General features: G+C 39.7%; 1 protein-coding gene across 1 annotated transcript in view; it reads left to right on the forward strand.

The window, feature by feature from the left end:
* The window catches only part of NIPA1 (NIPA magnesium transporter 1), a 48,473-nt gene that overhangs the window by 3,526 nt on the left and 18,302 nt on the right, over positions 1-26,645 (forward strand). Inside the window, exons 2-3 of the mRNA XM_068969349.1 lie at positions 20,241-20,288; positions 21,224-21,314. Of these exons, the coding sequence (XP_068825450.1) occupies positions 20,241-20,288; positions 21,224-21,314 (139 nt within the window). The remainder of the gene's footprint in view (positions 1-20,240; positions 20,289-21,223; positions 21,315-26,645) is intronic.

The raw sequence follows: 26,645 nt of genomic DNA on the forward strand, positions 1-26,645 counted from the left end.
ATCCTCTGTCATCCCCTTCTCCTCCTGCCCCCAATCCCTCCCAGCATCAGAGTCTTTTCCAGTGAATCAACTCTTCAATGTGATGGCCAAAGTACTGGAGCTTCAGCTTTAGCATCATTCCTTCCAAAGAAATCCCAGGGCTGATCTCCTTCAGAATGGACTGGTTGGATCTCCTTGCAGTCCAAGGGACTCTCAAGAGTCTTCTCCAACACCACAGTTCAAAAGCAGCAATTCTTTGGCGCTCATCTTTCTTCACAGTCCACCTCTCACATCCATACATGACCACTGGAAAAACCATAGCCTTGACTAGATGGACCTTTGCAGGCAAAGTAATGTGTCTACTTTTGAATATGCTGTCTAGGTTGGTCATAACTTTCCTTCCAAGGAGTAGGCATCTTTTAATTTCATGGCTGCAATCACCATCTGCAGTGATTTTGGAGCCCCAAACCAGGAGATACCTCCTAATGCTTGTTAGGATGGTTGTTGTTTTAAAAAGAAGTAGGAGGTAATAAGCACTGGTGAGGATGTTGAGAAATTGGAACCCTTGTGCACTGTTCTTGAAATGTAAAATGGTACACCTGCTATGCAAATCAATATGGAGGTTCTTCAAAAAATTGAATGTAGAATTACCATATAAGCCAGCAGTTCCATTTCTGAGTGTATATATCCAGAAGAAATAAAAGCAGGGACTTGTATAGATATCTGCACACCCTTGTTCATAGGAGCATTATTCAGAATAGACAAAGTGTGGAAACAACCCAAATATCCATTGATGGGGAAATGGATAAATGAATTGTGGTATATACATTTAAAGGGAATATTATTTAGTCTTAAAAAGGAAGGAAATCCTGACACATGCTGCATTATAGATGAGCCTTGAGACATTATGCTAAGTGAAATAAATCAGTCACAGAAGGACAAACCTTACGTGATTCTACCCATATGAGGTACCTAGAGTAGTCAAATTACAGAGACAGAAAGTAGAATGGTGTCACAGGGGCTGTAAGAAGGAGGGGTGGAAAATTAATGTTTAATGGGCACAGAGTTTCTTTTTTTGTTGTTGTTAAATATTCTCTTTACCCAGAGTTTCTGCTTTGTAAGATGGGATAGTTCTGGAGATGGATGATGATGGTTGTATAACAGAGTGAATGTACTTAATGCCATGAACTGTACACTTAAAAATGGTTAAAATGGTGACTTTTATATGTATTTTTCCACAATAAAAAAAATTCCTTTTCAGATTTCATAGTCTCTTTTCCTGAGAAGAGTACAGCTTAGCTGTGTAAAGTATTAGATGCTCAGAAGGTGAGTGAGTTGTCCCATGAGAGTGAAAACTGGGATCCAAGTATCCCGCCTGCTAGTCTCAAGCCCCCTGTACTGACTTGAAGGGGCCATGCTTTCTGGCTCTCGAAAGCAGACTTGTAGGTGCATGTACCCCCCCAGCTAGAGATGAGATGGATGCATGTTGTCTTCACCCCCACCGCCCTTTGGGCCTCCGGTTAGTTTCTCAGCTTCTGTGAATCCTCCATGCCCTAACAGATGGAGTTGGCTCCTTCTCCTGCTGTATGTCTTCTTTGTGTCTGTCCTCAACCCTTTTCTGCTCCTGAAACCTGTGGTCTGATGGCTTGTTCACTTGTCCGAGTGCCCCCTGGATCGTGGCTGTTCAAGGCAGGGGACGTGTCCTGTCAATGGGGAGGCATATGGTGGGCACTCAATAACTGGCCATGAGTATCTGTGTAGTAAAGAGGGTAAACTGAACCTTGTATTTTATTTGTGAGCTTTCTTCAAATTATTCAGAACTGATCTCATTTACCTGTGGCCTCTGCTAAGCAACAGAAACCAGAGTTACTGCCAGATCTGAAAACCTCTAACCCTGATCCCTGTCCAGCTCCAAGGGGAGACCATTGATGAGCAACACGGGGAGAACAGTGCAGTTGTTAAGAGCATCAAGTGTCTCCATAGCCTGTACATATCTGGTTTACTTGGTAGTATTTCCAGAAGAAGAGAAGGTAAAGAAGGCTGCTACTTACATAAGACTCATGATGTCCCAGCCTCATGCCTCTGTCTGGACTCAGATGGGCCCTGCTTCCTTGGGGTCTTTGAGTGGGTTGCAGTCAGATGGTGGCTGGGGCTGGAGCCATCTGGGATGATTTCTTCACTTGCTTGTTCGGGAAAGCTGAAACAGCTAGGGGGAGTCCCTCTGACCCCCTTCTCTATTTCTCTCTCCCCCTTCCTCCCTACCTTTGTCACTATTGTAGTCTCTTCACATGTGGCTATGTTGGGCTTTCTCACACCATAGTGGTCTCAGGGAAGTCATACCCCTTATGTGCTACATAGCTTCGTCGAGACCAAATCTTCCAAAGAATGATCTTTGTGACCTGTTTTGAAAGTCTTAAAGTACTACTACTGCCACATTCTAGTGGTATACTCACAGCCAGCCCAAGTTCAGAGTGTGAGGGAACAGTATAGGGACATGGATCCCAGGAGGTGTGATGTAGGAGAGAAGTTGAGGCATGCAGTCGATACAGGACTGGTGGTACCATGATCTGAACCCAGCTCAGGCTGACTTTGAAGGTGGTCTTTCTCTCTTGCTGCCTGTAGGAAAAGTGAAGGGGAAGATATTAATACATAAATTCACCTAGTAAGTAAGACTTTTCCAATGAGTTTCATAATTTATTTGGGAAAAGTTCATAATATTATACTGGTTTATTATAAATAAGTACATATAATTAATACTCTAAAACATTAAGGTAAATAATTTCTAATCTTTTTCATTATGACAAACATTGAACTCGATCACTGATATACATTCCTGCATGAAATACCGCATGATCTTACTGAACTTCTGTTGGACAGAGTGTATTTTTTCTTCAAAAATGTTTATTGATACAGTATAAAATATAATGTAATTTATATTTCCAGTATTTTAAGTCCTCAATGAGTAAATAGCCCTTTTTAGAAAAATTTTATAAAGATGAGCAACTAGAAAAAACTACTTTTCAAGAAGAATATGCTCAATCCCACACTCCCTAACCCCACATTCCCTATGTATCTGTGCCATTCCCTAATGTTTCCAAATCTGTGACTGTAAACTGATTCTTTTAGATATTGCCTGCATCAGCCAGGGAGGGTGGGCAGGCAGAGGGTTTACTTTGCTGGTCCATGCCCAGTCAGAGCTCTGCTAAACAGTCATATCATTTCAGAGAACTCTGGGCATTGTCATATTTTTAAAAGAGCATCCTCTTCTTGATTATAGAAATGTGGTCATTTTTTAAAATCTGGGAAGTACATATGAATAGGAAAATAAAAAGTATTCATCTCTTCACTTTGAGGTAACTACTGTTACAATTAGCTGTATTTCTTCTTCAGTTAAGTCACTCAGTCGTGTCTGACTCTTTGCGACCCCATGAATTGCAGCACGCCAGGCCTCCCTGTCCATCACCCAACTCCCGGAGTTCACTCAGACTCATGTCCATCGAGTCAGTGATGCCATCCAGCCATCTCATCCTCTGTCATCCCCTTCTCCTCCTGCCCCCAACCCCTCCCAGCATCAGAGTCTTTTCCAGTGAGTCAACTCTTCGCATGAGGTGGCCAAAGTACTGGAGTTTCAGCTTTAGCATCATTCCTTCCAAAGAAATCCCAGGGCTGATCTCCTTCAGAATGGTCTGGTTGGATCTCCTTGCAGTCCAAGGGACTCTCAAAAGTCTTCTCCAACACCACAGTTCAAAAGCATCAATTCTTTGGTGCTCAGCTTTCTTCACAGTCCAACTCTCACATCCATACATGACCACTGGAAAAACCATAGCCTTGACTAGACGGATCTTAGTCGGCAAAGTAATGTCTCTGCTGTTGAATATACTGTCTAGGTTGGTCATAACTTTTCTTCCAAGGAGTAAGTGTCTTTTAATTTCATGGCTGCAGTCACCATCTGCAGTGATCTTGGAGCCCCCCAAAATAAAGTCTGACACTGTTTCCACTGTTTCCCCATCTATTTCCCATGAAGTGATGGGACCAGATCCCATGATCTTCATTTTCTGAATGTTGAGCTTTAAGCTATCTTTTTCACTCTCCACTTTCACTTTCATCAAGAGGCTCTTTAGTCCTTCTTTGCTTTCTGCCATAAGGGTGGTGTCATCTGCATATCTGAGGTTATTGATATTTCTCCCGACAATCTTGATTCCAGCTTGTGCTTCTTCCAGCCCAGCGTTTCTCATGATGTACTCTGCATAGAAGTTAAATAAGCAGGGTGACAATATACAGCCTTGACGTACTCCTTTTCCTATTTGGAACCAGTCTGTTGTTCCATGTCCAGTTCTAACTGTTGCTTCCTGACCTGCATATAGGTTTCTCAATATTCAATACTTATATTTAAACATTTAATTTTAATGAATAAATCCTGTGTACCAAATATATATATGTAATACATAGGGGATAGAGAAAAATGAAGTAAATACCACCAGTCAGATGTGGTATATCTCTTCATTATGTACCTTGAATACTGTGTGCCAGTTTACGTCCTGTGGTTGTGCTCATCCCCATGCTGTTAAATATCCTTTGAAAAAATATTCAGTGTTTGCATGAATGTTGTTATTGTTGTTCAGTCTCTCAGTAGTGTCCAACTCTTTGCTACCCCATGGACTGCCGCATTCCAAACTTCCCTGTCCTTCACCATCTCCCAGAGTTTGCTCAAAGTCAGGTCTCTTGGTAATGCCATCCAACCATCTCGTCCTCTGTCGTCCCCTTCTCCTCCTGCCTTAAATCTGTCCCAGCATCAGGGTCTTTTACAGTAAGTTGACTCTTCACATCAGGTGGCCAAAGTATTGGATCTTCAGCTCCAGCATCAGTCCTTCCAATGTATATTCAGGAGTGATTTCCTTTAGGATTAACTGGTTTGATCTCCTTGTAGTCCAAGGGACTTTCAAGAGTTTTCTCCTACACCACAGTTCCAAAGCACCAATTCTTTGGAGCTCAGCCCTGTTGATGGTCCAACTCTCATATCCATACGTCACTACTGGAAAAACCATAACTTTGACTAGACAGAGCTTTGTTAGCAAAGTCCCTGCTTTTTAATATGCTCTCTAGGTTTGTCGTAGATTTTTTTCCAAGGAGCAAGATTTTGGAGCCCAAGAAAATAAAGTCTGTCACTATTTCTACTGTTTCCCCATCTATTTGCCATGAGGTGATGGGACTGGATGCCATGATCTTAGTTTTTTGAATGTTGAGTTTTAAACCCGCTTTTTCATCCTTTCACCTTCCTCAAGAGGCTCTTTACTTTCTCTTCATTTTCTTCCATAAGGGTGGTGTCATCTGCCTATCTGAGGTTATTGATATTTCTCCTGGCAGTCTTGATTGGAGCTTGTGCTTCATCCAGCGTGGCATTTCACATGATGTACTCTGCATATGAGTTAAATAAGCAGGGTGACAATATACAGCTTTGACATACTCCTTTCCCAGTTTTGAAGCAGTCTGTTGTTCCATCATCTTTTAGGATTTAAAATAGCTCAGCTGGAATTCTATCACCTCTTCTAGCTTTGATTGTACTGATGCTTCCTAAGATCCACTTGACTTCACACTCCAGGATGTCTGGCTCTAGGGGAGTGTGCACACCATCGTGGTTATCTGGGTCATTAAGATCTTTTTGTAAGCCATCTTGAATTAATTTTTGTATATGACTAAGGTATGAGTCAAGGTATGCCACATTTATGGCAGAAAGTGAAGAAGAACTAAAGAGCCTCTTGATGAAAGTGAAAGAGGATACTGAAAAAGTTGGCTTAAGACTCAACATTCAGAAAACTAAGATCATGGCATCTGTTCCCATCACTTCATGGCAAATAGATGGGGAAACAATGAAAGACTTTATTTTTCGGGGGCTCCAAAATCACTGCAGACGTGACTGCAGCCATGAAATTAGAAGACATTTGCTCCTTGGAAGGAAAGTTATGGCCAACCTAGATAGCATATTAAAAAGCAGAGACAATACTTTGCCAACAAATGTCCGTCTAGTCAAAGCTATGGTTTTTCCAGTAGTCACGTATGGATGTGAGAGAGTTGGACCATAAAGAAAGCTGAGCACCTGTGAATTGATGCTTTTGTTCTGTGGTGTTGGAGAAGACTTTTGAGAGTTCCTTGAACTGCAGGGAGATCAAACCAGTCCATCCTAAAGGAAATCAGTCCTGAATATTCATTGGAAGGACTGATGCTGAAGCTGAAACTCCAATACTTTGGCCACCTGATGCAAACAACTGATTCACTGGAAAAGACCCTGATGCTGGGAAAGATTGAAGGCAGAGGAGAAGGGGATGACAGAGGATGAGATGGTTGGATGGCATCATCAACTCAATGGACATGAGTTTGAGTGAGCTCGGGGAGTTGGTGGAGGACAGGGAAGCCTGGCGTGCTGCGGTTCATGGGATCGCAGAGCTGGGCACGACTGAGTGACTGAACTGAACTGAAGTGAAGCTATGAGTCAAGGTTCAGTGTGGTCTCTCCTGGTAGACATTTGGTTCTGCATCGTTTGTTGACTGAATTATACTGCTGCTTTAGTCCATGATCTGAGTGTACATGTGTGAGTGTATTTCTGAATTGTATTCTGTTTTTATTGTATGCTCAGTCCCTCAATTGTGTCCGACTCTTTGCGACCCCATGGACTGCAGCACGCCAGGCTTCCATGTCCTTCCTCATTCCCGGGGTTTTCTCAAACTCATGTCCATTGAGTCGGTGATGCCATCCAACCATCTTGTCCTCTGTTGTCACCTTCTCCCCCTGCCTTAGATCTTTCCCAGCATTAGGGTCTCTTCCAATGAGTTGGCTCTTTGCATCAGGTGGCCAAAGTATTAGAACTTCAGCTTTTTACTGTTTATGCCTATATGTACGCCAGTCTGTCTTGATTATGTTGTTTTATAATCTTAAAATCACATAGTATAAGTCACACAGTTTTTTTCGTCTTTTTCAAGATTGCCTAGCTATTTAATTAGGAATGTAGATTCTACATATCTAATAAGAAACATACAAAAGAACTTCAGGTACTAACTCCATTCATACATTGGTGAATACCAAGTGCCCAAATTGAGTCTAGTTAATGCTCTCATTTAGCTCGTTGGTGTCATGAAAGAAATTTTCTTGATAATTCTTTTTTTAAAAGAACCTGAAAAACTATGTAGCATCTTTTAAGTTAAGGCATTAATTAGCTAGTAAAGGACTTAGTGATCCACTCCTGCTTTGCTGTTAGCAGCAACTTCTTTTCTTCCTCTCGGGAGCACACGTGAATGGAAGTAATTTTCCTGTGGTATGATCCGGAGGTACATAAACTAGATGACTGTCTGTAATTCTGTGCTAGAAAGTAATATTTTAAGGACATTTCTGACACCCGTTTATAACTAAATGGAAGGTTTTGAAAGCCAGTAGTCCATCATCACTGCCAATTGATATTATCAAATCAATATCAATAGACAATAGACTATCAACAGACAACATCAAGGCTATGGTTTTTCCTGTGGTCATGTATGGATGTGAGAGTTGGACTGTGAAGAAGGCTGAGCACCGAAGAATTGATGCTTTTGAACTGTGGTGTTGGAGAAGACTCTTGAGAGTCCCTTGGACTGCAAGGAGATCCAACCAGTCCATTCTGAAGGAGATCAGCCCTGGGATTTCTTTGGAAGGAATGATGCTAAAGCTGAAACTCCAGTACTTTGACCACCTCATGCGAAGAGTTGACTCACTGGGAAAGACTCTGATGCTGGGAGGGATTGAGGGCAGGAGGAGAAGGGGACGACCGAGGATGAGATGGCTGGATGGCATCACGGACTCAATGGACGTGAGTCTGAGTGAACTCCGGGAGATGGTGATGGACAGGGAGGCCTGGCGTGCTGGGATTCATGGGGTCGCAAAGAGTCAGACACGACTGAGCGACTGAAGTGAGCTGAGACAACATCACTGCCAGTTGGTATTATCATCCTGAGAAGCTTCTTTTGTGTTTGCACAACAGTTCTTTGTCTTATGGTTCAGCTGTTATAAACAACCATTGAACTTTCAGCATCCAGGGTTTCCAGTATGAGGGGGGAAAAGAATTCTAGACTTTAGATATTGCTACCTTTGGAAACCATACCTAGGAGTGGAGGGGAGGAGGCATAAATACAGTCAAATAAACAAACAGAAAATCATCAGTGTTCTACAGTTCTGAGCTCCTTGTTCTTGCTGAGGCCAGAGAACTTGAAGAGTCCCAAACATCAGCCTGGAAGAGGATGAGCATGAACATAAGCTTGAACAAGGGCCCCCTGAGGGTGTCAGCTAAGTAACTAGGATGTTTAAGGATAGTGATGAAGGTGAAACTATGAAGAAACTGTCATTTTAGAACATAAGAAAATAATGTCTATAGCAGGGCCAAGGCCTAACGTGGAAGGCAGGCTTCTAAGAGTTTCTGGCTGCAAGAGGATGGAACCTGGGGCAGCTACCGCACAGGTGGATGAGCAGAAAGAGCAGTGGGTTTTCTTCCATGAGCACTGAGGGTACTGCTGAACTGGGGTCCTTGGGGCCCACGTGGAGAAGTACCACTTTGATGTATAGTTAGAAGTGTAACTTAATGCCTATTAAAGCAGAAAAATTTTTACCTAATATTGACTTAAAAAGTGCAGGTGATTGCAATACTTTTGGATTTCAGCAAATTCAAGCTCCTCTTGGGGAGTATGAGTGGGGGGACCCCTATACACTGGTAGCTGAATTATACCCTTTGACTAAAGGGAGACCAAAATCTTGTTGTTCCATTCCTGGTATCCCAGGTTCTTCCCCATTTTAGTGAGAATCCATTCCAAACCATCAAAAGCATCACTCTATAGTAGTGTTGTATGATAGTGAAAGCAGTTAAAGAGGAGAGTCTCAGTGGGTCCCCTTGTACTGGCATCCTTGATCTGCAGGATTGCCCACATTCTAGCTGCTGCTGTAGCAGTGATCCCATGCCCTTAGCATAGACCCCCAACAGAAAAGATTGTGACTGAGTCCTTGATTTCTAAGTTCCTGAAATCTGTTGAATATCATATATAGAATTTTGGAAAGCTGTTGAGTAAATTAGTGTGTTCACTTGCTGTAAAACAATCTTCAAGATCTAGAATGAAGTATGTTCAGAGCTATTTTAAATAATAAACAAGAATATTTATTTTCACACAAAAGAGAGCAGGAGTGGCCATGCTTTTATTAAACAGAATAAACTTTAAGACAAAAATTGTTCCTAGAGACAAAGAAGGACATTTTATAATGATGAAATGGTTCAATCTTCAGGAAGACATAACATTTCTAAATATATGTGGACCTAGCAACAACATCCTAAATACATGAAGCAAAACTGACAGAATAAAGAGAGAGAGAGACAATTAAAAGCAGTGGCTGGATCGGGCTTCCCAGGGGGTCGAGTGGTGAAGAATCTGCCTTCCAATGGAGGGGACGCTGGTTTGATCTGTGGTTAGGGAACTAGGATCCCACATGACATGCTGTGGGGCAGCTGAGCCTGTACAACACAACTAAGACCTGATGCAACCAAATAAATAAAAATTAAAAACAAAAGTAGTTGGAGATGTTAGTATCCTACATTCAAAATGGATAGAAAAACAAGGCTGAAGATCAGCAAAGAAGTAGAAGACTTGAACAATACTATAAATCAGTTGGCATTTACTGCTTTAATTTTTACAGTTGGATTTATGCCATTTACTCTTTTTGTATACATCTCGCAGATTTTCTGTTTCTCTACTCATTTATGGCTTTGTTTGCATTATGTGAATTTCTCTAGTGTAACATTTTAATTCCTTTAATGATTTTTCACCATATTTTTTAGTTATTAGCTCTAGGACTTACCATTATATTTTAGCTAATGGAATCTACTTCAGACTTATATTAATTTGAATCCAGGTAAATATAGAAATATTACTCCTGTACAGCTGCATTGCTTCTTTTTTTTTTTTTTTTGTAATTTTTTTTTTTAACACCAGAAACCTTTTGTAGTGAGCTATAGCCAATTAACAATATTCTGATAGTTTCTGGTGAGCAGCAAAGGGACTCAGCCATACATATACATGTAACTTCTTTCTTTATTATTGTTATATATGTTACATTTTTTATGTTAGAAACCCAACAATGTATTGTTGTAGCTTATAATAAAGCTAATGTGTACTTTATATTATTTTATATGCCAAAGAGGCTTAGAAAACAAAGGAAGTCGAATACAGATATATAGTGTTTGTTATGTTTCTTTTTAAAGAAATTATTTGGCTGTGCTTGATCTTTGCAGCACCTGGGATCTTCAGTCTTCTTTGTGGCATGCTGGACTTTAGCTGTGGCATGCAAACTCTTAATTGTAGCATGTGGGATAGTTCCCTGAAACAAAGTGAAGTCACTCAGTTGTATCTGACTCTTTTTGACCCCATGGATTGTAGCCTGTCAGGCTCCTCCATTCATGGGATTTTTCAGGCAAGAATACCGTAGTGGGTAGCCATTTCCTTCTGCAGGGGATCTTCCCAACCCAGGGATCAAACCCAGGTCTCCTGTACCACAGGCAGACTCTTTACTGTCTGAGCCACCAGGGAGGCCCCCAGACCAGGGGTCAACCTCAGGCCTCCTGCCTTTGGAATGTGGAGTCTTAGCCACTGGTCCACAGAGACGTCCTTGTTATGTTACTTTCTTATTTACCATTTCTTATTTTCTTCATTTGTTCCTGTGGATCAAATTACCATCAAGTTATCATGTTCTTGCTTGGTAAAACTTTGCTCACACACATATCCTTTGTGCTATCCTTATCAAATTTATTACTATATGTTATATATATGTGTGTATATATATAATGTATAATGCTGTATGTTATTGATCTGACAATACAATAATATACATTCAGTACCTTTTCAAATCAGCTAAGATGAGAAAAGATAATATATTTTCATTTCCACTGACTTTTATAATGACACGGTTACCTCTGTCATTACTGGAGTATGTGTGTGTATGAATTCAAAATACTGTCTGAATTTACTTGCTTTCACCTGAAGAACTTCATTTAGTATTTATTGTAAGCTACATTTGTTCTCAGTTCTCTTCAGTTTTACTTATCTGGGAATGTCTTTGTTTTGCCTTCATATTTGAAAGATAGTTTTGCTGGATGTAAGATTGTTGCTTGACAGTTTCTCCTTTAAGAACTTTGATTATATTATTCCGCTGCTTTCTGGCCTCCACTATCTTGCTGAGAAGTCAGTTGTTAATCTTATTGGAATTCCCTTGTTGTCAGTTGTTTTTCTCTTGCTTCTTTCACAATTTTGTCTTTAAGCATTTTACCATCATGTGACTGGGTGTGGATATCTTTGTGTTTGTCTTATTGGAGTTTTTTTGAGCTTCCTGGATGTGTAGATTTTTTTTTTTAATCACATTTGGTAAGTTTCAGCTATTTTTCCTTGAATATTTTCTCTGATACTTTGTTTTCCTCTGATAATCACATTATATCTATTGATATTCTTAATGATGTCCCACATTTCTCTGAGGTGCTGTTAATTTTTCTTTGTACCTCTCTCTCTTTAGTTCTTGTTTTCTGTTAATGTTTTCCAGAATATATAATCTTTATCAATATGTCTTCAAGTTCACTGATTCTTTTGCCAGGAAGTTAAAATCTGCTGTTGATTTTTTTCATTCTAGTCATTTTACCTTTCAACCCCAGAATTTACAGTTGGCTTTTCATTTTTTAAAAATAATTTATGTCTATTGATACTCTATTTGATGTTGGGTTGTCATCATATCTTTGTTTCTTTAAGCATGATTTCCTTTAGTTACTTGAACATATTTTAAATAACTGGTTTTAAGTTTTTGTTATATCTAAAATCTGGGCACTCTCACGGGCAGTTTTGTTGCTTGTATTCCCCCCTTTAAATGATATTGGTAATATAGTGCATGCTTTCTTGTTTGTTTGGTACATCTTATAATTTTTTTTCAGTTAAAAATTATTTTTTTTATTATTACCAATCAGGTAATAATCATGCTTCAATAGTTCTTTTCTGGAACTTTTACAGTTAGTGCAAGAAAGACAAATACTACTAAAGCACCCATACAGTGCATTTTGTACTGCTTGCTGTTTCATGCATAACAAAAGGGAATGTATACATTATATTTTGTTTATTAATTGATCTATTCATCCATTGATAGACGTGGATTCTAATGGCTTTTTGGCTATAGTGAATAATGCTACTAAGAACATAAGTGTGCATATACTTGTTCAAATTCGTGCTTTCAGTTTTTATGAATATGTACCCAGAAGGGGGATTGCTGGATCCTATGCTAAGTCTATATTTAACTTTCTGAGGAACTGCCATTCTATTATTCACAGCAAGTGCACCATTTTCCATTCTCACCAGCAATCAGCAAGGGTTTCTTTCAATTTCTCTGTATGTTTACCAACACTTGCTGTTTTCTGGATTTTTGTTTGTTTGTTTTGATAGTAGCCTTTCTAATGGGTGTAGGTGGTATCTCTTCATTGTTACAATATGCATTTCGATAATGATTAGTGAAAAGAAGAGAAGCGAAAAGCAAAGGAGAAAAGGAAAGATATAAGCATCTGAATGCAGAGTTCCAAGGAATAGCAAGAAGAGATAAGAAAGCCTTCTTCAGCGATCAATGCAAAGAAATAGAGGAAAAGAACAGAATGGGAAAGACTAGAGATCTCTTCAAGAAAATTGGACATACCAAGGGAACATTTCATGCAAAGATGGGCTCGATAAAGGACAGAAATGGTATGGACCTAACAGAAGCAGACGATATTAAGAACAGGTGGCAAGAATACACAGAAGAACTGTACGAAAGAGATCTTTATGACCCGGATAATCATGGTGTGATCACTCACCTAGAGCCAGACATCCTGGAATGTGAAGTTAAGTGGGCCTTAGAAAGCATCACTACGAACAGAGCTAGTGGAGGTGATGGAATTCCAGTTGAGCTATTTCAAATCCTGAAAGATGATGCTGTGAAAGTGCTGCACTCAATATGCCAGCAAATTTGGAAAACTTAGCAGTGGCCATAGGACTGGAAAAGGTCAGTTTTCATTCCAATTCCAAAGAAAGGCAATGCCAAAGGATGCTCAAACTACCACACAATTGCACTCATCTCACATGCTAGTAAAGTAATGCTCAAAATTCTCCAAGCCTCCAAGGCTTCAGCAATACGTGAATCATGAACTTCCTGATGTTCAAGCTGGTTTTAGAAAAGGCAGAGGAACCAGAGATCAAATTGCCAACATTCGCTGGATCATGAAAAAAGCAAGAGAGTTCCAGAAAAACATCTACTTCTGCTTTATTGACTATGCCAAAGCCTTTGACTGTGTGGATCACAATAAACTGTGGAAGATTCTGAGAGAGATGGGAATACCAGACCACTTGACCTGCCTCTTGAGAAATCTGTATGCAGGTCAGGAAGCAACAGTTAGAACTGGACATGGAACAACAGACTGGTTCCAAATAGGAAAAGGAGTACGTCAAGGCTGTATATTGTCACCGTGCTTATTTAACTTCTATGCAGAGTACATCATGAGAAATGCTGGACTGGAAGAAATACAGGCTGGAATCAAGATTGCCAGGAGAACTATCAGTCACCTCAGCTATGCAGATGACACCACCCTTATGGCAGAAAGTGAAGAAGAACTGAAAAGCCTCCTGATGAAAGTGAAAGAGGAGAGTGAAAAAGTTGGCTTAAAGCTCAACATTCAGAAAATGAAGATCATGGGATCTGGCCCCATCACTTCATGGGAAATAGATGGGGAAATAGTGGAAACAGTGTCAGAGTTTAGTTTTTTGGGTGTCCAAAATCATTGCAGATGGTGACTGCAGCCATGAAATTAAAAGGCGCTTACTCCTTGGAGGAAAAGTTATGACCAACCTAGATAGCGTATTCAAAAGCAGAGATATTACTTTGCCGACTAATGTCCGTCTAGCCAAGGCTATGGTTTTTCCAGTGGTCATGTATGGATGTGAGAGTTGGACTGTGAAGAAGGCTGAGCGCCGAAGAATTGATGCTTTTGAACTGTGGTGTTGGACTTGAGAGTCCCTTGGACTGCAAGGAGATCCAACCAGTCCATTCTGAAGGAGATCAGCCCTGGGATTTCTTTGGAAGGAATGATGCTAAAGGTGAAACACCAGTACTTTTGCCACCTCATGCGAAGAGTTGACTCATTGGAAAAGACTCTGATGCTGGGAGGGATTGGGGGCAGGAGGAGAAGGGGATGACCGAGGATGAGATGGCTGGATGGCATCACTGACTCGATGGACATGAGTCTGAATGACCTCCGGGAGTTGGTGATGGACAGGGAGGCCTGGCGTGCTGCGATTCATGGGGTCGCAAAGAGTCGGACATGACTGAGCGACTGAACTGAACTGAACTGAGACATTTTAAATAATATGTGGTAGCAACTCTAGATGTATATTCTCCTACCTCTACCTCCAAACTGTTGTTTGTTTATTTGTTTAGTGACTTAGAGTACTTTGATAAAGTATTTTTATCCATTTATCATTCCCCTGTAATGTGAAGTCTCTGATGTCACTCCTCAGTGGGGATAGCCTTGTGTGCACCTTTACCCTGGGGTGATAGTGGTCATCCAACTGGCAACTGGCAATCTTCGCCCGTCTCTTACCCTGATTTCTTTGTTGTCTGCCTCATTGGGTACTACACCCAGATCTACTAATTACTGGCTAGTTGCTCTCCTGTTTTTGACAGTGCTGCAGTGCATAAATTGCTTTACAACCTTCTCCTGTTAAATTCAGGCAGATTTACTTGAGAACAGTTACTGTGTGGGGGTAGTAGCCTCCGATCTTTTCTTCTTGCCTCTCGAGATGTAGGATCTTCACCCTACATGTATCTTCATGCTTGGGAGAGGATGATCAGGGCCTGCGATGCCTAGGGTAGAATCGTAGGGACTGAGTGAAGGAAGTGAACCTTCAACCCTTGGATGGAGTAACCAGATGTTTAATCTCTTCAACTTGAAGTTGGAAGGGATTGGAAGTGCTGGAGGCCTGCTCTTCTGGTGACTGAGAGCTGAGAGGGGAAGGAGCCCTGTCTTTTGGTCACATCTGCTTGGAGTGGAGCTTCTGTAGAGCTGAGCTGCAGCAGAGAGAGAAGTGGGTCTTGGCTCATGTGCTAAAGACTCACTGTTCTTACTGAGATTTTATTGATTTTCTTGAAAAAATGTTTCTTCATTTGCTGTATCCTCTTGGGACAATTTCCAGAGACTTTATTTTATTTTATTTTAACTGCTTTATTTTCCAGTTATGGTTGTTTTGCTAGGGAACTATCCATGAGGCTCCTCATACCCTGTATTTGAAAGTGGGCTTTATGGCCTTTCATTTTTTAATAAACAGTATGTGTTTTTTTAGGTACAGGGACATTTCCTTTCTTGTAGAATTACTTATTTATTTATTTAGGCTGTGCCGAGTCTTAGCTGCAGCCCCGGGATCTGCAGTCTCTGTTGGGGCATGCAGGGCCTTTAGCTGTGGCATGTGAACTCTTGGTTGTGTCATGTGGTGCTTTTGGGTTTTTGTTTCTGACTGTACCTCATGGCACGTGGGATCATAGTTCTCCGACCAGGGATTGAACCTGAGCCTCCTGAGTTGGGAATGTGGAGTCTTTAGCCACTGCACCATCAGGACAGACCCTAAATTTGTTGTTGTTATTTTTAATTGTATATATGTATGTGTGTCAGCTTCCCTGATGGCTCAGCATGTAAAGAATCTGCCTGCAGTGCAGGAATTACAGGAGATGCAGGTTCAATACCTGAGTTGGGCAGATCCCCTGGAGGAGGGCATGGCAACTCACTCCAGCATTTTTGCCTAGAGGATCCCATGGACAGAGGAGCCTGGTGGGCTACAGTCCATGGGGTCACAGAGCAGCAGACTTGACTGAATCCCCTGAGCAGGCATGCATGTATGTATGTATGTCACCTGATGAACTGGTAGTCTTCCTTTAATGAGGTAAATGCAGACGAATGACGGATTTTTAAATTGTATTTTTATTGAAGTATAGTTGATGTACAATATTAGTTACACATGTACAACAGTGATTCACAAAAATTTTTTTTTATTTTAAGTGGGTACATAGTATTCTTTTTTAAAAAAACTTCAAAATAAAATTGATGTATAACGTTTTATTAGTTTCAGTTGTACTGTGTAATTATTTGATATATGTATACATTGTGAAATGATCACCACAATGTCTAGTTAACATTTATCACCACACATGGTAACAATTTTCCCCTGTGATAAGACTCTTTAAGATCTACTCTTAGCAACATTCATATACAAAATAGTATTATCAGCTATAGTCACCATGCTATACAATGTGTCCCTAGGACTTATTTATTTTATGGCTGGAATTTTGTACCATTTGACCCCCTTCACCCATTTCTCCCACCCCTTGCCTATGGCCACCACCAATCTTTTTGTATATATGAGTTTGGTTTTGTTAAAATTTTTTAAAATCCTAATGTAGTTGATTTATAATATTATATTAATTTCAAGTATTCAGCAAAGTGGTTCAGTTTTATATATGTACATTGTATTTTTCAGATTATTTTATATTATATTACATAATAAGATTATTACATATACTTATAAGTAAATAAGGTTATTACAAGATATTGAATATTATTTTCTGTTACACAGTAAATTCTTGTTGCTTATCTGTTTTATATATAGTACTGTCTATCTGTTAATCCCATACTCCTTGTTTATCTGCCCCTCCGTTTCCTCTTTGGTAACCATCAGTTTGTTTTTTATGTCTATGAGTCTGCTTCTGTTTTGTTTATGGATTCATTTGTATTATTTTTAGATTCCACATATAAGTGATATTGTATAATTGTTTATCTTTCTCTATGTGACTTACTTCACTTAGTATGATAATCTCTAGGCCCATGCGTTGCTGCAGATGGCAATATTTCATTCTTTTTAATGGCTGAGTAATATTCCATACACAAACACATGTATTCCCATACACTGCACGTCTTTATTCGTTCATCTGTTGATGCATGCTTAGGTTGCTTTCATGTCTTGGATAGTGCTGCTGTGAACATTGGGGTGAATGTATCTTTTCAGATTAGAGTTTACATCTTTCCCAGTATATAACAAAGAATAGGACTGCTGGATCATATGATAGCTCTATTTTTAGTTCTTTAAGGAATTGCCATACTGTTTTCCATAGTGGCTGTACCAATTTGCATTGCCACCAACAGTGTAGGAGAGTTCTCTTTTCTCCACATCCTTTCTAGCATTTATTGTTTATAGACTTTTTAATGATAACCATACTTCATTGTGATTTTGACTTGAATTTCTTTGATAATGAGTGATGTTGAGCATCTTTTCATGTGCATGTTAGCCATCTGTATGTCTTCTTTGGAGAAATGTCTATTTAGATTTTCCCATTTTTTGATTAGGTTGTTTTTGATATTGAATTGTATAAGCTATATATTTTGGATATCAGTCTTCTTTGGTTGTATCGGTTGCAAATATTTTCTCCTATTCCATAGGTTGTCTTTTTGTTTTGTTGATGGTTTCCTTTGCCGTGCAAAAGTTTTAAAGTTTGATTCAGTACAGTGTGTTTATTTTTGCTTTTATTTCTTTTACCTTGGGAGCCTGAGCCAAGAAACTATTTTTACAATTTATATCAGAGAATGTTTTGTCTGTGTTCTCTTTCAGGAGTTGTACGGTGTCATGCCTTATATTTAGGTCTTTAAGGCTTTTTTTTTTTTTTTTAATTTTGGTCATGCCACACAGCATGTGGGATCCTATTTCTCTGACCAGGGATTGAACCCACACTGCCTGTGTTGAAAGCACAGAGTCTTAACCACTGGACCACCCGGGAAATCTCTTTAAGCCATTTTGAGTTTATTTTTTGTATATGATGTGAGGGAGTGTTTTACTTTCATTGATTTATGTGAGGCTGTCCAGCTTTCCAAGCACAATTTGCCGAAGAGAATGTCTCTTCTTCATTGTATATTCTTGCCTCTGTAGTTGAAGGTTGATCGACCCTGAGTCTGTAGGTTTATTTCTGGACTCTGTGTCCTGTTTCATTGATCTGTCTGTGTTTGTGCCAGTGCCACACTGTCTTAGTTACTGTAGCTTTGTAGTGTTGTCTGCGGTCTAGGAGGATTATGCCTCTAGCTTAGTTTTTTTCCGTCAGGATTGCTTTGACAATTCTGTCTTTTTCTCTTTCTTTCTTTAAGATTTCACATGTAAGTAAGGACATGCTCTAAACTAGCCACAGCACTTTTGGGAAATTCAACCAGGATCCTGTATTAATAGTTGATAGTTGACTGCAGGGCATTCTTAGGCTCAGCTATGTTTTCAGACATGTAGGACACCATGGGCCATATTCATACCAGGCACATTCAGGACCTGGGATAGGAGCCAGGGTCAGGCCCTCTGCTTTGGAGCCTGATAGCAGAGGCAGAGCTATAGGGTGCCCTCGAAGGGTACAGTTTAAGGGCTTAGAGGCAGAACTGCAGCAGGTGGTGCTCAACTACCCATCCTTACAAGCCTCACGCCCCCCAGTATTAAGTTGTAGATGCAGAACTCCCAGACCCTCAAAGAGCTGTGCTTGTTCCCAGAGGTATTGCACTAAGGGGGAGCTGAAGTGATAGTCTCCTGCAGGTGTTCACGCACCTCCAGTTAGGTGCCATTTACCCATCAGGGGTCATCTTCATCCTGTTAGCCCTCAAAAAGTGGACCGTAAGTCACATTCTCATGCAGTAAGTGAAGAGGTTTTGTTACTCTGTTACCTACAGCAGTCCAGCTGGCTTTGCCAGTTACTCCACACTGTCCTCTCTAGCAGCCTTTTCTCCATCTAACATCATGTGTTGTGTTTAGTCACATCTCTTTTAATTTCCTGTCATCTGCAACAGTTGTCTTTCATGACATTGCCGATTTCAGAGAGTACAGGCCAGCTGATATATGGACCATTTCACAATTTCCTTGTGATTAGATCAGGTGATGCCCTCTGGTAGGAGCTCTGAAGACATAATGTTGTACCCTTCTTGGTACACCCACAGGAGGACACCGTGTGGCTTGTCCCGCTGCTGGTTGTGTTAAACTTGACTTTGACCATTAGGTTAAGGTTATGTTCATCAGAGTCTTGCATGCTGTGCATGCAGGTTGCTTTAGTCATGTCTGACTCTATACGACCCTACAGACTGTAGCCTGTCAGGCTCCTCTGTCCATGGGATTCTCCAGGCAAGAATGCTGCAGTGGGTTGCTATGCCCTTCTCCAGGGGATCTTCCTGACCCAGGGATCAAACCCACATCTCTTATGTCTCCTGCATTGGCAAGCAAGTTCTTTACCACTGGTGCCACCTGGGAAGCCCAAAGATAACTTTATCTCTTGTGATTATAAAACTGGTGGAGGTGATCCATGGAGACTATGTGACAATCCTATCCCTCAACAAGCTTTCATTCACCATTTAGTATCCATCGATGGTTCTTGCCTAAATAACTTTTTACTGTGATGTTGCCAGATGGTGCTATTTGAGCTAGACCATTCCTTCTACTTTTTCATTACTTATTGATATCATTTTTTAAAGGTACTTTTTAAATACCTGGAGCTCTGCTTCTCAGTGAAACAGGTTGGCTTCCTATGTTCATTATACCAAATTACTAAAAATTAAAACATCCAAATAGAATTAGGTATTTTAATCTGAAGTGGAAAAAAGCCTCTTGGACTAGGAGCATTTTGACATACCTGAAGAAGGACAAAAGGAGGGCTGGATGTGACGAGGGCCTGGACAGCTGCTCCCATCTCTGCCTGCCCTGGCATGCATGGGAATGTAGGAGGGTAATCTCAGGGAGCAAAAGAGAAAGCACTGTGTACAGTGTCAGTCATTGAGTGAGTGTAAGGGTCTGCTTTCAGCCATTTTCACATGGTTCAAAAAGAGTCATGTCACAAAGCTTCTACATTATGAACATTGAGTAACCTGTTTAAGTAGCAAGTCGTTAAACCCTATGCTAGTAAAATTATCATATACATGGGTTTCTGTAAATGGATGAGAGAATTGTACTTTGAAGATCAAATCTCATTTGAAATCAACATATAAAATGTTACTCCGAAGAGTATTTGTCTTTAGGTGACATGTTGAGCCAAAAAACCCTACAGTTTATAAAGATTTTATTTGTTTGGATTGACTTCCTCTTTTCAGTATGTAGCTTGTAAGCCTCTGGCTTCATACTTTCCTGACATGTTTATCTCACTCTTTACAGGTACCTCCTACTTAACAGACATTGTATGGTGGGCAGGAACAATTGCAAGTAAGTATTCTTTTTGGTGAAAAGCTTGGTCTTTTGTAAGATCAGTCATTTGTCTGGCAGGGCTGGGTGGAGGTTGTGGTTTGAGCTTAGCTTGTTCTTTGGAATGAGGACCAAGAGGGTGGGGAGCAATGGAGGGAGAGGGTAGAGGTTCCTGCTGCCTGAAATTAGCCCTGAATTTTATCCAGGTCAAAATAAAGATTGCCCTGGGTCTGAAGAAATTAAAGCAGCTCTTGCTTCCTCATCTGTGGTTAGTCTGTGGGCATCTGGTGAACTTTTGCTCAGTGTCATTGGTTTACAAAGGAGAGTTTCTTCACTCAGCCTTAACAGAGGTCATGTGTTATAAAATTAGACTTCAGAACTTTAAATATGTAAAGAAAAATTTTGTTAGATATTTCAGATGTATCTTGAGATCCATTTGTCACATGTTGTCTTTAGGCAAGAAATTTTCTGGCAGATGTTGCTTTATTGAAGAACTCGTGTTTGAGCTTTATCTTGATGCAGCCTCAGACACAGTCCTGTGCAGGCAATAGTGTTTCCACCGGATGTGCCAGCAGTATGTCACTGGAATGCATCCCAGGCCACTTGAAGGGACATGGAAAGCTCTATATGATCTGTCTTAAAACAGGGATATGTTAAGAAGAAAGTGGAAATACACTTTTATTGCATCTACTGTCAATCACTGTTGGTTAAGTTGGGAATTTTCACAGAAAGTTGAAGCTACTCCCTTGACTAACTGGGCCAGTGATAGACACGACTGGGCCTGCTGTCCTCTGCCCTCAGGACTCTTAAACATGCAAACAGTGTCCTATATAGCCTTCCTCACCTGGAATGGAAAAGAAGCCCTTTCAGAGCACAGTCTTGCAAAATTCAACTCTGTGATGATGCTCAAAGTGAGTTTTGTAATTGCAGTGATATCCTTGTGATTCTCTTGACAGTGGCTGTTGGGCAGATTGGAAACTTCCTGGCTTACACAGCGGTCCCCACGGTCTTGGTGACTCCTCTTGGTGCCCTTGGAGTGCCATTTGGGTGAGAACTGGGATTCTGTGTTTTGGTTTTTAATGTGTAGTTTAGGTATAAGAAAAGTTTTCATTTTAAATATTTTTGTTAAAATAATAAAAGTAAAAGTAACTGAAGTTAGGTCCTTAGTATTGCACTTCTGGGCTTAATTTTATCCCTTCAGATTTAGTTGTGTGAATTATTAACCTTCTCTTAGACATTTGCTTTAGTATATTTCAAATTCTAACTTATTCATGATTACAAACATGATGCTATTACTCTCCTGGTCTTTCTCTGGAGGACTTCCTAGAGATTGGAATCATCCTAGCTCCTTGGCAAGTGATTCTGAGAAATCAATAAGCAAAACTGTCAGTTGGTGTTTTCTCGGTTTTATTTGGTGTTTTATTTGCCATCTCCTACTGGATGCTAGGCAGTCCCCTGCCCCAGGAAGTTACGGAGGTTGGGACAAATGACACCTGGGCTCCCGTGGGTATGAAAAGGATTTGTTACTCACAACAGTCAATAGTAAATGTATCATTCAAGGAAAATGGCTCTGGTTTGATCTGGAGTAGAATGGGAACAATTCAGGGCTTTGAGTTTTTATTAACAGTTAGGAGGTAAGCCAGGTAGAGAGTCTCATGCTCAGGGTAGGGTTTGCATGCTTTCAAATTTTAGTGCCAAGGGACTGAGTATGCCGGGGCCTAACATTATAAGCTCTCCTTTTTATGAGATTATCCAGATATGGGACAAAAGGGAAAAGAGAGGATTTGGAACATGAAAGCTACCAGCCACCACAAATGGGCTCTTTCTCATTTGAAAATGATTTTCTGAGACAGTTATTAAATACATTAACACCGGATCCCCAACCCCCATGCTACAGACTGGTAGCAGTCCTTGGCCTGTAAGGAACCTGGCTGCATAGCAGGAGGTATGCAGTGAGCGAGCAAGCGAAGCTTCATATGCTGCACCCCACTGGTCACCATAACTTGCATCACCACCTGCACCATCCTGCCTGTCACTCCCATTACTGCCTGAACTATCATTCCCCACCCCACCCCCAACCCCCCTCCATCGAAAAATTGTCTTCCGTGAAACCGGTCCTTGGTGCTAAAAAGGTTCAGGACTGCTATATTAGCACATATCCTTTAGTGATCCTATTTATATTATTTTACCTTTGAAGAAATTGTTAATAAACAGAGATAAAACAGAAGTGAAATAGAATCCAAGTTTCTAACTCATTGATATATTGGTATGCTGCTGTGTTCCAGACAGAGCTACAAATACTTGTAGAGAAATGTATCTGTGATAGATGTAGTTAATTTAAAGTCACTTAGGCTTTAAGGTTCTATAGCCTAAAAAATACAAAAGCATTTTCAAACATGTCAACTTTTGAAAATGCATTTGTAGTATATTTTTCTAATGCAAACATATTCTTTGTATTACGTGTGGTTTAATGTCACTTTTCATTTTGGATGACCCTGAAAAGCTTGGATTACATGAGTGGTGCTGTCATTGGGGAATCACTGCTTCAGCCTTTCAGAGCCCAGCCTCTCTCTCTGTTTCTTGAAAAATGATCAGGCAAATAAACAACCCAGCTATGTGATCTCTGCATATTTAAGGTGCATATATTAAAATGCCTTGCTTCATTAATTTCCAAAGAACTATTCTTATGGACTTTGATAATTAGGTCTCCTAACCAGAAATGTTCACTACTCTAAGTCTTCAGGAGATGTTGCCCAAAGAAGTGTGTGAAATGGCGTTCTGGATTGAAAGAGTGCTTCAAATCAGGATACCAAAAGATTTTTTAAAAAATAACAAAACTAAAATTAATTTGGAAAAACTAAGTATATCAATATATAGGTAAGTATGTATATATATTTTAAAAACAGTTCTATTTTTGTTAATGGAATGAGGTTGCTAGAATTATATAGAAATAGAGATGAAAAGAATGTGGCACTGGGAAAAAAGATGTCTGTCATCAGTGAAATAGAATAGAGAGCCCCCAGAGAGGTCCACTTTTCCCTGCATTGGTTTAATGTATAATCATCACTGCATCAGTTCATTTCAGTCACTCAGTCATGCCCAACTCTTTGTGACCCCATGAGTCACAGCAAGCCAGGCCTCCCTGTCCATCACCAACTCCTGGAGTTCACTCAAACTCATGTCCATCGAGTTGGTGATGCCATCTCATCCTCTGTTGTCCCCTTCTCCTCCTGCCCCCAATCCTTCCCAGCATCAGGGTCTTTTCCAGTGAGTCAACCCTTCGCATGAGGTGGCTAAAGTATTGGAGTTTTAGCCTCAGCATCAGTCCTTCCAGTGAACACCCAGGACATCCTTTAGGATGGACTGGTTGGATCTCCTTGCAGTCCAAGGGACTCTCAAGAGTCTTCTCCAACACCACAGTTCAAAAGCATCAATTCTTCGGTGCTCAGCTTTCTTCACAGTCCAACTCTCACATCCATACATGGCCACTGGAAAAACCATAGCCTTGACTAGACGGACCTTAGTCGGCAAAGTAATGTCTCTGCTGTTGAATATGCTATCTAGGTTGGTCATAACTTTTCTTCCAAGGAGTAACCCTCTTTTAATTTAATGGCTGCAGTCACCATCTGCTGTGATTTTGGAGCCCTCAAAAATAAAGTCTGACACTGTTTCCACTATTTCCCCATCTATTTCCCATGAAATGATGGGACCGGATGCCATGATCTTCATTTTCTGAATGTTGACCTTTAAGCCAACATTTTCCACTCTCCTCTTTCACTCTCATCAAGAGGCTTTTTAGTTCCTCTTCACTTTCTGCCATAAGGGTGGTGTCACCTGCATATCTGAGGTTATTGATATTTCTCCCGGCAATCTGATTCCAGCTTGTGCTTCTTCCAGCCCAGCGTTTCTCATGATGTACTTTGCATAGAAGTTAAATAAGCAGGGTGACAATATACAGCTGTGACGTACTCCTTTTCCTATTTGGAACCAGTCTGTTCCATGTCCAGTTCTAACTGTTGCTTCCTGACCTGCATACAGGTTTCTCAAGAGACAGGTCAGCTGGTCTGGTATTCCTATCTCTCTCAGAATTTTCCGCAGTTTATTGTAATCCACACAGTCAAAGGCTTTGGCATAGTCAATGAAGCAGAAATAGATGTTTTTTTCTGGAACTCTCTTGCTTTTCCATAATCCAGAGGATGTTGGCAATTTGATCTCTGGTTCCTCTGCCTTTTCTAAAACAGCATAGTACTTTTAAAAAGCCTTTTAAAAATTCTTTATTTGGAATTAATTTCCAAATTATAGGAAAATACAAGGTTACGAACAATAATCAAAACAGTATTCATATTCCCTCACCCAGACACACTGATTACTAAATTCTATCCCACTTTCTCCATCATTTGCTTTCTCTATATTAGCATTTTTCAGCCTTGATATTATCGACCTAGGGACCAGGTAATTCTTTGCTTTGAGGGTCCAGTCTGTGCTTTGTAGGGTATTTGGCAGCATTCCTGGGTTCCACCTACAAGATACTGATAGCTCTTCTTCCCCAAAATGTCTTTGGACATAAGCAAATGTCACCTTGTGGGGCAAATCACCCCTGTTTGAGAAATACTGTTCTGTTATGAATGTGATGTTTGTTTCATTTTTTGGATTTTGTTTTCGATCCTTATGAGATTAGTTACATTTGTCATGATCCTTTACCCTTAAACACTTTGACTTGTGTTTCCTGAGACTGGAAACATCTTCTTCATAACAATGGTACAATCATCAATTTTGATAGATTTCACTTTATTTTAATGTTAAATGTATCTTTCTGATCTGCCCTCCCCATTCCAATTTTGTACATTGAGCCATGATACCGTTATTCTATGCCATTATGCTTTATACCATTATTTTTCCCTCTAGTGAATGATTTAGTATAGCAAGAGCTGCATGTAGTTGTCATATCTCAAGTTTAAAAAAGAGAGTTTCTTATTCTTTAAAAAAAAAATCGTGTTGGGAAAACTGGTAAACAATTTGTAGGGACATCAACTTAAATCCTAATCATAGCAGCATCAAAATATCTAACTGAACTAAGCATGGCCATCAAGTATGAAATACAGCAGTGAATGGTTTGTTGATACTACATTCAGTGATTGATTTGTGTGATCACATGTTGTGTGATCAGTATGTTGAGGTGTGTTATCTCACTCAGCAGTGCAGGGTGTGCTGAGTAAAGCTGCAGTGAACTCATTGTGTTAACTAGCATCTCCATTAATACCTGCCTGCCTGTGACATGTAGCTACAGATAATTTATGTCTGATTTTCACTGAATAAACCTGCATCTCTAGCACAACCCAGAGTAAGTTATATAGAGATTTAATCTGTGAAGGAGGAGAAAAGAACTTTATCTATGTACCTAGAGTTTATGGCCTCATGTCAGTGTATGGCAAAACCAATACAATATTGCAAAGTAAAATAAAGTAAAAATAAAATTAAAAAATAATAATTAAACAAAAAGAAAACTTTTAATGTGTTTCATATCTTAGAAGGTTAAGAAGTTTCAAACATTTGAAGCAATAAAAATGAAAAGGTTAATTTTCTACACCAAGAAGTAAAATAAGAAGGATAGGAAAAAAATTTCAACAAATATGACAATAGTTAAAGTGTGATATAAAGAATTTCTTAAATTGACCAAAATAATATGAAAATCCCAATAGATAAAATGACAAAGGTTGAAAAGTGCCACTTTTATACATACGAAAATAAATTTATACATATGAAAATAAATTTATTCTGCTAATGTTAAACCACATCTTCAACAAAATGCACATAAGCAAACATGTAAACATCAAAAGCATATATGTACTGAAAGGAAGAAGAGTAACATAATATCTCACTGTAGTAAAGTTAGTATCAATTTGACATGTATTCTGATAAACCTTAGAGAAAGTCTTAGGAAAACAACTTTTAAAAAACTATAGTGAAAAAAATCATTAAAGGAATTAAAATATCACACTGTAAATATTCACTTAATGCAGAAGGAAGTAATGAAGAATATGAAACAAAAAAAGACATGAAACATAGAAAACAAAAAGTAAGATAATCTAACTCTATCAGTAAAAACATTGAATGTCAGTGGACTAAACAATCCAATTAAAAGGCAAAGATTGTCAGGCAGGTTTAAAAAAACAAGATCCAATTATATGCTCTCTACTTCAGACATAGTTTAGATTCAGAGATACAAATAGATTGAATAAAAGAGAAAGGAAAAAGATATATTATGCCAATAGTAACCATAAGAAAGTTGGAGAGGCTGTGGATCAGATGAAATAGATTATAAAACAAATGTAAATGTGAAAGCTAAAATTGTAGAACTCTTAGAAGAAAACAGATGTA

Source organism: Capricornis sumatraensis, chromosome 3 (genome assembly GCF_032405125.1).
Source record: "Capricornis sumatraensis isolate serow.1 chromosome 3, serow.2, whole genome shotgun sequence".
Taxonomy (NCBI): Eukaryota; Metazoa; Chordata; class Mammalia; order Artiodactyla; family Bovidae; genus Capricornis; species Capricornis sumatraensis.